The following is a 12447-nucleotide window of genomic DNA, read 5'->3' as shown; positions in this document are numbered from 1 at the left end:
TCCTGGATGATCACATTAAAAAGATTGTGTTATTTTTGGACAAAGTCTAAAGTTCTGTCCCTTAGTTTAAAATGGATTACGATGTCAATGATAAAAATATCACTTTCTAAAACAGACTTTGTGATGTCCTTTTATGTTTTTTTTGGTCTAAATCTAAGAATACTATCTTACTTTACGTTAGAATGCTAAGAACATTATGGATATATATAAATTGGAAGAGAAGATTGAGGACTTGTCTAAAACTGAGAAAGAGCACCAAGTAAGCACTTCTCAAATACTGGTAAAATATTTTCTTGCATCAAATTAATATTACTTTATGAAGATGTTTGTGACTCATTGACACAGTGACCTTTCATTATGAATTTTGAAACTTGTACTCTAGATGTCTGAGTTATATAAAAGACAGCTTCTGCTTTTTTAATGTAGCAGCTTTACTGATATATAACACATATGCCATTAAATTCACTTAGAGTATACAGGTCAGTGGTTTTCAGTATTAAATATATTCAGAGTTGTGCAACCATCACCAAGACCAATTTTAAGATACTTTTATCATCCAAAAAGAAATCCCTTTAGCGGTCATTTTCCATTCTTCCCCAACACTAGACAAACACTAATCAGCTTTCTATCTCCATAGATTTAGCTGTTCTGGACATTTCATATAAATGGGGTCATATACATTATGTTGTCTTTTGTGACTGGCTTTCTTCACTGAGACTAGTGTATTAAGAGTTCCTTCGTGTCATAGCATATATCATTACTTCGTTTCCTTGTATTGCTGAATAATAGTCCATTATAGGAATATAGCACATTTTGTTCATTCATCAGTTGCTGGACATTGAAGCTGTTCCTATTTTTCTTTTCTTGTTACTATAATGAGTGATGGTGCTATGAATATTCAGGTATAAACTTTTGTGTGGATGTAAGTTTTAATTTCTCTTGAGCATGTATCTAAGAGTTGAATTACTGCATCATATGATCACTATGTTTAACCTTTTGAGGAACTGCCAGATTTTTTTCCAAAGTAGCTATACCATTTTACATTTCCATTAGCTATGTATGAGGGTTCAAATTACTCCACATCCTTGCCACCATTTGCTATTATTTATATTTTTTATTATAGTGACAATTTCTAATTTAATAGTATCTAATTTTCCAAATTCTTAAGTTAGGGAAAAGCTCAGCTATTGTACCTTCTTAATGCAAAAAATGAGAGATGGGGGAAAAAGTCCATCTTGCTTTTTAATTCAACTCTATTGAATAAAGAAATTATGTCTTACAAAAATGATTTTTAAATCTATATTGATAAAAGTATCTATTTAGTGTATATTTTTGTTATATCTGCCATACTTTATTATCAAGAAACAGAAGGTAACTATTACTAAATTCAGGAATTTGTGTCATGCTTTTTGTTATCTCTGATGGTTTATTTGAACAGTATTTTTTGCTTTAGTATATGTTTGAAATGATGATGTACTTAAAATTCATATCTGTATGTGGAATTCTCACTTTTCCAAGCAGACACCCGATTCCATGTGTGTATGTACATATACATATATTATAGCCATTATAATGTAGACATTAAACATTGATTTTATTCTGGGAATGGCTGTTTTGGAAAACATAACTGCCATAAACTAGTGGAAAGAGCCAGAGAAGATGTGGATTCAAATCCTGTCCTCTCAACTTAAAAGCTTTATGGCAGTGCTGGTTTAGTCACTAAGTCTTGTCTAACTCTTATGACCCCATGGACTGTAGCCTGCCAGGCTCCTCTGTCCATGGGGATTCTCCAGGCATGAATACTGAAGTGGGTTGCCATTTTCTTCTCCAGGGTAAAATTTTTAACCCCAAACAATTAGTTAACTTCTTTAAATCTCAGTTTTTCCATCTATTAAATGGGTACCTCATCCACAAGCTTGTTGGAAACTCAAATGAAAGGATTATGTGAAAATACCTTGAGAACTATAAAGGAATATCAAACATGTATGATTATGATGACAGTTCTACTTCTGACTATGCTATTATTTTTCCAAGCTTTCCATTCAAACAATATACATCTTTCTCAATTACATCCTACTTAGGAGTCTATGCCAACAAGCTTGCTTTTGGTTTAAACTGATAATATCCTTAATATTCACTTTGCTAAAAGAAAGCTTGAACCTTTTTACACTGTTTTTTAAAAGAGGAAGAGCCTTTTGCATGCTCATATGGAGTAGTCTGTGTTCATGTCCTAGCTAGATGTTTATTTTCACCAAAAAATGAACACACTCTATGTCCTTTTATTATGTGAAGTGTGAAACAGTGGGAAGAGCCCTTGGCTAAAGTTGGAGACTCAGATTCTAGGCTCTGTTCTGTCACTTACTAGGTGTGACATCGGGCAAGTCTCTGGATAGTGCTGAGCTTTGATTTCCTTCCTGGTAGAGAGAGGGCAATGACCTTGGCCTTGAGGGTTGTTGTGAGGCTAATGGGAAGGCTCTTCATAAAGTGAAAAATGTGTGCATATAAAAAATGCTTCAGAAACATGTCTCCTGATTGTGCCATGATTTTGCAGCATTGTCTTTTGCCAAAGCAATGTCCTAGTGGCCTTCCCTAAATGTGTTTCTTTTCAGATGCAGTTGCACATGTATGAAAACACTTTGCTTAATAAAGATGCAAGTTTACAGAAGGTTGGTACTGTCTCTGTCCATGGAATCCTGGAGACTCCCTCCAAGTAATAGAGGAAGGCATTTGCATAACTCCACCCCTGTTAAAATATCTGATTCTAATATTCTGTCATAAGGCATTTCTTTATTTGTAAGAATAAAAATTGTTCTTCTGAGTGAAGAATATTAACTTTTCCACTGGGATATTTTAATATATCCTCTGTAAATTCTGGTGATATTCATCCCTTTATTCAACAATATTAGTATGCCAATTTACCAGTCACTGGCTAAATAGTGGTGATGAAGTGTTTTGTTTTGTTTGTCTTTTGTTTTTAATTTTTTGGCCACACCTTGGGGCACTCAGCGTCTTGGTTCCTTGACCAGGGATTGAAGCTGCACCCCTGCTCTGGAAGCATGGAGTTTTAACCATTGGACCAACCAGAAACTCCCTGTGATGATGAAGTTTTAATTTGTAACAACATTAACGAATGTACAGTCATTCATTTCAGGGAAAAAAAACATATCCCGAGTTATGTTCTACCTAGTTTGACTGATTAATTCGATAGATAAATATTACACTATTTATATTTGTCCCTCATGATCATAGCCTATTTGGTAACAAACTTTTCTGGCTACAGGGATGCTGGTTTGGTGGCTTTAAGAGACACAGAAAGGACACAGCCTAAGTTAATAAGCTTCCACATTCAAAGACAGGAAAGGGAAGGAGGAGCAGTATTTCACTTCCTTTCCCTGCAGTTTATGACATTTCAAAGGCATCCTTCACAGCTTGTGGACATTGACCAGAATACTGACTTTGGTACCAACTGTGTCTCCTCCTCATGGGCATTCTCTCTCCCCATGTAGTGACATTGTAGTGGCGATGACTGCTCACTTCCTCCATAACTTTAGTCCTTCCACCCCTCTGCTCTCCTGCCCGGCACTCGTAAGATACTTCTCAGGCCCCAGGCACCATGCCATTCACATGTGACCTGGGACACAGCTACAGGTCAGGCACTGACTGTACCCTCTGGTCTTGGAGTGCAAAACTATGATTTTTAAAAGATATGGTTTGAACTGGGTAAACTTGGATGCTTTTATAATTTATTAGTCACTTGCAGGTAAAAACTGCTTTTTTTTTCTTAAATAGGCTGTAGTAATAAAATTTTGACTTGGATTTTAAAATTGCCTTTCAGGGTATGATTTCACGGGACCAGGCAGAGATAGACCTTAATAACACAGTCAGATAATAGATGCCTTGCTGCCCCTTTTGTTTTTCTATAGTTTTAATCGCAAACCCAGACTAGCAGAATTTTCAAATCATGAGATTCGTAGAAGGTCTCATCACATCATTAGGCATTTATAATTCTTCTTTGACTCAGACTGCTAGTCTAGTAAATATGATTTGGTAAACTCGTACATTTATTTTCTATTAATTCTCTCTCCTACTTTTCAGAAGGATGTAAGTATAGAAGAGCTTAAGTCAACAATCACAGAATATGGAAGCATTATTGAGGTATACCATAATAATCCCGCAACTTGCATGGTGGGGATTTTAAACGGAAGTGTGAATGTCCCAGTAGAGTAACATGGGCAGCCTAATGTTGTATGTGATTCCAGAACTTACGAGGGGAGAAAAACAAGCTGGCTCTAGAGTTACAGCACTTACAACAGGAATTCATGACGTAAGTACAGAGTAACCTCTCACCGACTTTCTGTCATGCGTCCCCCGCTCCACGTTATCAGCGGTGTTATGAGCTGTGTGCAGTTCTTTGAACATGCCACGTTCTTTCCTTCTGTAACTTTGTGATGTTTTCTCAGCTTCTCTGCTAAGAGTGCGGATTCCTTCACACGTTTTCCATCAACCTCCATCACTCACCCTTACTTTTCTTATGCCTTGAGATTAAGTAATCTTTCTGAGTGCATGCATGGCATGTTGTTTTGACCTCTTTCCTGACACACTCTACCTTCTGTTATCGTTTGTTTCTGATTTTGTAGAACATGCTAGTCCAGAAGTCCATAAGCAGCAAAATGAGTACAGTCAGTGGGATAAGTGCACATACTTATATTAGCAGGGTGAAAATGAGGAAAGTACATTATCCAGGTAAAGATGGGGTGTTACTCTGCTTAGCTCCAGATAGTTGTTTCATCAAGAATATATGGACCCAATGTGACCACATATTCTGATTTTTTACAGAAAAGCAAGACATCTAGATTTTTAGTGGAAAACTTAAAAATTCAACTATTAGCTCCAATTCTTAAAAAGAAAGTATGGCTTACCTGTTTGCAACCACCTAGAATCACTAGTGTGTGCAGCGCCTGGAGGGCAAAGACTACTTCTGTTCCTCTCTGTAGTCTTAAGTACCTAATGCAGTCCTTACACAGCACACAAAGTGCTTATTGTTTGGTGATAAATAAATCTTATTCTTGTGACTTAAAACATAAGGCATACCTAACCAGACCAGACTACTGTTGTTTTTTTTTTTTCTTCAAGAAATGGAATGCAGTTAAATGTCAGTGGAGAGCATAAGAGTGTCGACTCTGAAGGAGTAAAATCTCTACACTGTGAACTCATTCTTGCTCAGTCTGCAGAGGTAGGTAATTATCATTAAATGGAAGCCTTTACAAAAATAATCAACATGTTCATAGCTTGCTATTAAGTAAAGGTCTGTATCTTGCTGAAGATCACCCATGACATTTTGAGGGAATCCACGGATAGTTTGTGGAACCTATGTCTAAAGTTTCTTAGCCTGGAAGAATGAATCTTTTTCAAGTTATGGCTGAAAACTACAGTGAGACTCCAGCATGGGGTGTGGAAATATGTGTTCAGTGAATCTGGACTTTAAAAATCTTTATATATGTGTATACACACGCACACCACACACACAGAGACACACATACACATATATATTTGGCCACACAGCATGCGTGATCTTAGTTCCCCAAGCAGGGTTCAAACCCAAGTCCTTGGCAGTGAGAGCATGGGATCCTACCCCCTGGACTGCCAGGGAATTCTCAAGAAATCTTTACTATCTTGATATTTTTCAGGACTACCTGCAGTGATCCCCAGCCTGGGGTCTGAAAGATTGTGGTAGAGATCATGAACTATTTTTAGTATTTCTTCAAGTCCCAAAGTAAATGTATCTACCAAAAATTTACTTGTTTCATTTACATTGTTTCATGCAGAAACATGAAATTTCTTTGCTTGAGAATATAATTGTACTGACTCAAATTAACGACACTGATTATTATATTCTGAACATAAATTAGCATTTTTATATGTTTGGGGTTAATTTTAAAATAGCAAAATGAATTAGTGCCTTAAAACCTCCAGCCTGTTGGTAGTTCTTTGCAACAGGGGTGGAAACAGTCAAACGCCTTCTTGTGAATGAAATGTTGAAACCTGACTCCCTAGTATATTTTCGTTCCTTTGTACTTTCCAATTGTGTGCTTGGAATGCTAGGAAATGTTTTTTGGCAGATTGCTTTCTTTCACGACTTTGATGGTCTTCCCATGTTGGGTAGATGATAGATTTGTCCAGAATGTCCTCCTGTTGACAGCTGTGCTATGACCTTGAAAGGAGAGAACGTCCTTGGGGCAAGTGCCATTTGAATATCTCCTGCCAAGGATGCAGGGCGACATATGTTGCTTCACCTAAGGCATTCTCAGGCAGTCTTGAACATTCTGCTGAGGACTGTGCTTTCCTGACATTCTGTTGCAAAGACGCATCAATTTTTTTTAGTGTGCTCTTGAAACCAAGCCAAACTGCCAGACTGAATGACATGGTGACTAATCTACCACAGCGATGTGTTTTTATCCCCTGTCCTCTGAGGTAATAATGATGCCAAGGTGCCAGCCTGTAAAGTTTTATAATTCTGAACAGGGGTTAAACAGCTGGCAACATTCTGGTGCTGAAGTTTATCTCACTAATGGATTAGGAAGTCTTTGCCTTCTAATTGGAATCTGGAATAAGAGCCCAATCACTTTTTTCCAACTCACAGCAAGGAGGAAGTTAAATGTGTTGTTGTTCTATATCTAAAGTATGAGAGGATGCAGAGACTTCGAGAGAAGTATGAGAAACTTGCTTTGTGAAACATCATCTGACAGCATCTTCTGTGAGTGGAAGAGAGACAAAGAAACCAGTCTGTTTTCAATGGGATTTGTTGAATGCACCCTCCCGTGACCAACAGTTTTCTTTTTCTGAGAATTTCTTTCCTGTTCCTTCTTTTCAGAAAATTAGAGCCATAGAAGTTTATATCATGTAAATGTAAATGTTATCTATTAGATATCTGAGTGTGCTTTAAGAATGAGTAAATGTTAAGCTGAAGGCATCCAAGAGAGGAAATGAGCAGTTTGGGGGGGGTGTAGGAGTAGTTCTAGGTGGCGCTATTGGTAAAGAACCCGCCTGCCAATGCAGGTGATTTAAGAGATATGGTCTCAATCCCTGGGTCAGGAAGATCCCCTGGAGGAGGGCAAGGCAACCTGCTCCAGTATTCTTGCCTGGAGAATCCCATGGATAGAGGAGCCTGGCTGGCTACAGTCCATGGGGCCATAAAGAGTCAGACACAACTGAGTGACTTAGCATGCACGCAGGAGGATTTCATAAGATAATTTCGAATGTTTGATGGAGATCATTACATTGACGCATGGGCATCATTTTCATAAAATAAAAATAATGAATATTCTTCATTGGGATGACAGGGTTGTGGACATTTTGGTACTTGTTTCAGAATAAGGACACTGAGTGGCAGTGCAATTTAATCAGCTTGTCATCTCTGGACATGATAATGGATGAAGAAATGCTGCTGTTACTGAGAGAACTTGAACAAAAGGGAGTGGAGTTCACAGCTACGCTTCAGAATCTGGTATTGTATAACATCTGCATATCGTATGCTGTTTCACTGGCCAGGAAGATCTACAGATAACTGACCTACAGCCTGTTTGCTGAGCATGGGCTTATCTATGTGTTGAGAACAAAATATATCCTACTATGAAATGAAAAGATTTTTCTCAAATCTTCCTAATGTGCATCTTCTAATTCTGGGTCAATCAGGACTAACAGGCTGACCATTAGGTATAGATTGCTTGAGCTTATATTCCCTACAAGTTAATCTTTAGTATCAGAGGGCTGAAGACTATTGAACTCCTTCTAGCTAATGACTAGTACTTCTTTTTCCTTTTTAATTTTTGAAAAACATTTCTTCATTTATTTTTGGGTGTTGGGTCTTACTTGTAGCATGCAGGATCGTTTGTTGGGGCACACAGGCTTCTCTCTAGTTGTGGTACGTGGGTTCCGGAGCACGTGGGCCATGTTGTTGTGGCAAGAGGGCTCAAGCATTGTGGTGCACGTGCTTTGTTACCTTGTAGCATGTGGGATCTTAGTTCCTTGACTAGGGATTGAACCCCTGTCACCTGCATTGGAAGAAAAGTTCTTAACCACTGGATTACCAGCAAAGTCTCTCTCTATCTCGATTTTTGACTAGGAATCCTAGATGATCAGAGAAAGCTGAGAACACCATTTTCATATAGGTATTTCCAGTTCCTTTCACAGTGTCTAGCACATTGCTGTTGTTGTTTAGTCACTAAATCATGCCTGACCCATGGCCTGCAGCATGCCAGGCTTCCCCGTCCTTCACTGTTTCCCAGAGCTTACTCAAACACATATCCATTAAGTCAGTGATGCCATCCAACCATCTCATCCTCTGTCACTCCCTTGTCCTCCTGCCTTCAATCTTTCCCAGCATCAGAGTCTTTTCCAATGAGTTGACTTTATGCAGGTGGCCAAAGGAAAGGAGCTTCAGCAGCAGTCCTTCCAATGAATATTCAGGGTTGATTTCCTTTGGGATTTACTAGTTTGATCTCCTTGCAGTCCAAGGGACTCTCAAGAGTCTTCTCTACCACCATGATTTGAAAACATCCGTTCTTTGGTGCTCAGCATTCTTTATGCTCCAACTCTCACATCTGTACAAACTGCTGGAAAAACCATAGCTTTGGTTATATGGACCTTTGTCCGCAAAGTGGTATCTCTGCTTTTTAATATGCTGTCTAGGTTCGTCGTAGCTTTTCTTCCAAGTAGCAAGCATCTTTTAATTTCATGGCTGCAGTCACTGTCTGTAGTGATTTGGAGCCCAAGAAAATAAAATCTGTCACTGCCTAGTCTAAGTAGATAATATTTAGTTTAATGAATGAAAAAATATCCATGAAAATGCTTGCTTCCTTCTATTTGAGAGGGGAATAAAATGGGTAGGTTTTGTTCTGGAAAATAGTTTTAACTGATTTATTCAGCATATGTAGAGTAGAGAGTTAGCATCTTCGCGTGGCAACATCCTAGGATAAAGGAAAGTCACTGGGTGGCATTAGATAACAAGGAATTCTCTCTGATGGCTTTCTAAATTGCCTATATTAAACCTTGTCTAAATTACTTCTTTTTATATGCCTTTCACTGAATTCCTATTTGAAGGTATGGAATTCTTTTTCAGCAAGAAGGTGTTTCTGAAGTTGAAACACGAATTGATCATTTTCTACAGTGGGTAACTAATCCAGAGATTACTGTGAAAGAAAAGTGGGAGTACAAGCTTACTGTAAGTGTTCTGAATTTTGTGATTTTCCTGGTTTATCTTCTACATTCTAAACCCAGGTAGCACTTATTATACACAGTATCATTTCTAAGATTTCATTGCAGTGTTATGCCTTCTCATTCCGACAATGTGTGTAGAGTTTGTGTCTGGGGATGTGCATGAGGTTGTGTATATCGGTGAGAGTAAGAGTGTGATATGAAAAGTGTGAGTGAGTGTGAGGATATGGAATATGCATTGGAGAGACAAAGGGTAAATAAGATGTAGATTAATAGTGTATTTTATTTGAATCCTTGTGAGAACTGGCTGGTCTAAGCTTGAATTTTTCCTTGGCTTTTCAAAATTCTCTCTGATAGAATGATTATTGTGCGAAAGAATCTTATTCCTGAGACTTTGACAGTTTTATTATACCAGAAGTTAGCAGAATATCAGAATGTGGAAACATTTTAGGTAGCTATTCCCAATTTTGTTAGAGTGGAAGCATATAAAAGGAAATCTCTTAAATTTATCCATAACTTATTATCTGTACTTCTTGACTGCCGGACAACTTCCTAACATCTATCAGCCCCCTAAGTTAAGCTAAAGCAAGAAGTAAATGTTGAAAACTCTGGAGTGTTAATATCAGCCCTTTTGTCAATCTTACCTTTTTCAAAGGTTTTTAATATGGTTTTGAATATGGTAATCAACAAATACTGATTTTACTGCATTTCCTAGTCCCGTTCTATTCTATTAATAAAGCTACTGTGATTATTGATGAAATGTCCTTATCTTAAGAAAAAGAAAACAAAGCTCAATTTTAGGCACACCGTGTGTACCCAATATGTACTTGTTAAATTGGGGTCATCAGTTCACAGTATCATCCATCTTTAGGCAACTGAGAATTGACATCTGTTCAATTAGCATTTTAGAGTTCAATAACAGTGAATGCTGCTGGTGTTGGAATGTCCAGAGCATGTTCTATTGCCTGTTATTTCTTTATATTTAACATTGGAACAGTGGAACTTGTTTTGTGACTCTTCTTATAGGAATTCAGATATATCATGGAGGAGAAGCTAAATCTTTGCATCTTAATGCTGAACAACTTGAGAAACCATAAAGAATCCCTTGATAAAGAGTTTGCCAAACTGATAGACATTTTGAAGAGATTCAGGATGGAATATTTTTATTTCAGAAGAGACTTTCTTTCCAGGTGATGATCCGTTATGTATAAGAGACCCCTACTTTATATATATAACATGTTTGTAATTTGCCTTGGCATTCAGTTTTTTTTTTTCAAGTTGTATACATTGATTTCAGGTGACAATTTTTCAGGGGGACCATTTTGTTTGACAATTCTGAATTGTGAAATAGTGTGAGATTGACCTATATATTCAAAATTGCAAGTAGTAAGCTTGAAATCTATGTAAACCCAAACAATGAGTTATTTTTCCTAGAGAAGGAGTTTGGAATCAGAATATAGAATTCTTTTAACCAGAAGGGGCATTAGGGATCATTCCACAAAGCTGCATAATTTTACAGAGGACTGAAGCAAAAGAATATAAAGTGAATTGATCAAGATTTGAGTTATTAATGGAAAACATATGGATAGCTCTGTAACCTCAGATATGCAGACGACTCCACCATTATGGCAGAAAGTGAGGAGGAACTAAGGAGCCTTTTGATGAAGGTGAAAGAGGAGAGTGAAAAAGCTGGCTAAAGCTCAACATTCAAAAAACTAAGGTCATGACATCTGGTCTCATCACTTCATGACAAATAGATGGGGAAACAGAGGAAAGAGTGACAGACTTTATTTTCTTGGGCTTGAAATCACTGCAGATGGTGACTGTAGCCGTAAAATTAAAAGACATTTGCTCTTGGAAGAAAAGCTACGACAAACCTAGAGAACGTATTAAAAAGCAGAGACATTACTTTGCCAACAAAGGTCTGTATAGTCAAAGCTATGGTTTTTCCAGGAGTCATGTACAGATGTGAGAGTTGGACCATAAAGAAGGCTGAGCACTGAAGAACTGATGCTTTTGAACTGTGATGTTGGAAAAGACGCTTGAGAGTCTCTTGGACTGCAAGGAGAACAAACCAATAAATCCTAAAGGAAATCAATCTGAATATTCATTGGAAGGACTGATGCTGAAGCTGAAGCTCCAATCTTTTGGTCACCTGTTATGAAGAGCTGACTCATTAGAAAAGACCCTTGTTAAGAAAAAAAAAAAAGAAAAGAAAAGACCCTGATGCTGGGAAAGATAGAATGCAGGAGTAGAAGGGGACAGCAGAGGATGAGATGATTGGATGGCATCACCGACTCAATGGACATGAGTGTCAGCAAGCTCCAGGAGATGGTGAAGGACAGGGAAGCCTGGCGTGCTGCAGTCCACGGGGTCACAAAGAGTCAGACATGATTCAGTGACTGAACAACAACAACAACAAATGAATAGCTCTATTATTGGAAGGACTTGCTGCTGGATCTGTTGACTCCTATCCCACTGGGCTTTATGTTCCAACTCAGTACACAATGCTTTGCGTTGGGCCCTAGTCAATTAAATTTCAAATAAAAGAAGTCATAGGGAATAGAAGACTCTCAATATAAAATGATTTACAATCTTATCCTTCCTCTTACCTTAATTCTTATGCTTTTTGGGGAAAACTTGAAATTTGTGCACTTTGTAAACTAAACATACTAAATACGGATAGGGATTAAATCTTTTGTTAATCACTATTTACATAGCTGCTGATACTTTACTGAGCATTCACTTAAGAAATGCTTTTTGACTGGATGAATGAATGAATGTGGGTGTAGTTGAAATTAGAATAAATTAAAAGAAAAAGTCATCAAGTCACTGACTCAACAGACTTGAGTTTGAGCAAGCTCTGGGAGTTGGTGATGGACAGGGAAGCCTGGCATGCTATAGTCCATGGGGTCACAAAGGATCAGACGTGACAGCAACTGAACTGAAAAGAAAAAAATGTACTTAGAGAGCATAGTTGCTTAAAAAGAATAGCAAGAAGAAACAATTTTATTCCCCCCAAATAAGGAAACTAGATATCAGAGAAAGATTAATACCAGGAGGAATTATCAAGAAGATAATCTTTTGCTTTCTCTAAGAAGCCAGGAGCCCAGACTTCCCCATAGTGTTAAAGGCGTCAGTTAAGTAGATATGCGGTTTCCTTACACAAATACCATCTCCACAAAAGGGAGCATTGAAATTCTTCTGTTTAGCAACAAAGAACTATTTTGAGAG

The 12447-nt window shown here is 37.8% G+C and overlaps 1 protein-coding gene across 1 annotated transcript in view; it reads left to right on the top strand.

The window, feature by feature from the left end:
• The window catches only part of IRAG2 (inositol 1,4,5-triphosphate receptor associated 2), a 103321-nt gene that overhangs the window by 27826 nt on the left and 63048 nt on the right, over positions 1 to 12447 (top strand). The window contains exons 9-16 of the mRNA XM_052641055.1: positions 182 to 259; positions 2610 to 2666; positions 4096 to 4155; positions 4260 to 4324; positions 5134 to 5233; positions 7370 to 7504; positions 9119 to 9220; positions 10240 to 10403. Coding sequence (XP_052497015.1) covers positions 182 to 259; positions 2610 to 2666; positions 4096 to 4155; positions 4260 to 4324; positions 5134 to 5233; positions 7370 to 7504; positions 9119 to 9220; positions 10240 to 10403 — 761 coding nt within the window. The remainder of the gene's footprint in view (positions 1 to 181; positions 260 to 2609; positions 2667 to 4095; positions 4156 to 4259; positions 4325 to 5133; positions 5234 to 7369; positions 7505 to 9118; positions 9221 to 10239; positions 10404 to 12447) is intronic.

This window comes from Budorcas taxicolor, chromosome 5, assembly GCF_023091745.1.
Source record: "Budorcas taxicolor isolate Tak-1 chromosome 5, Takin1.1, whole genome shotgun sequence".
Lineage (NCBI taxonomy): Eukaryota > Metazoa > Chordata > Mammalia > Artiodactyla > Bovidae > Budorcas > Budorcas taxicolor.
The sequence above is the reverse complement of the archived record's forward strand: the minus strand, read 5'-3'. Positions and strand labels throughout refer to the sequence as shown.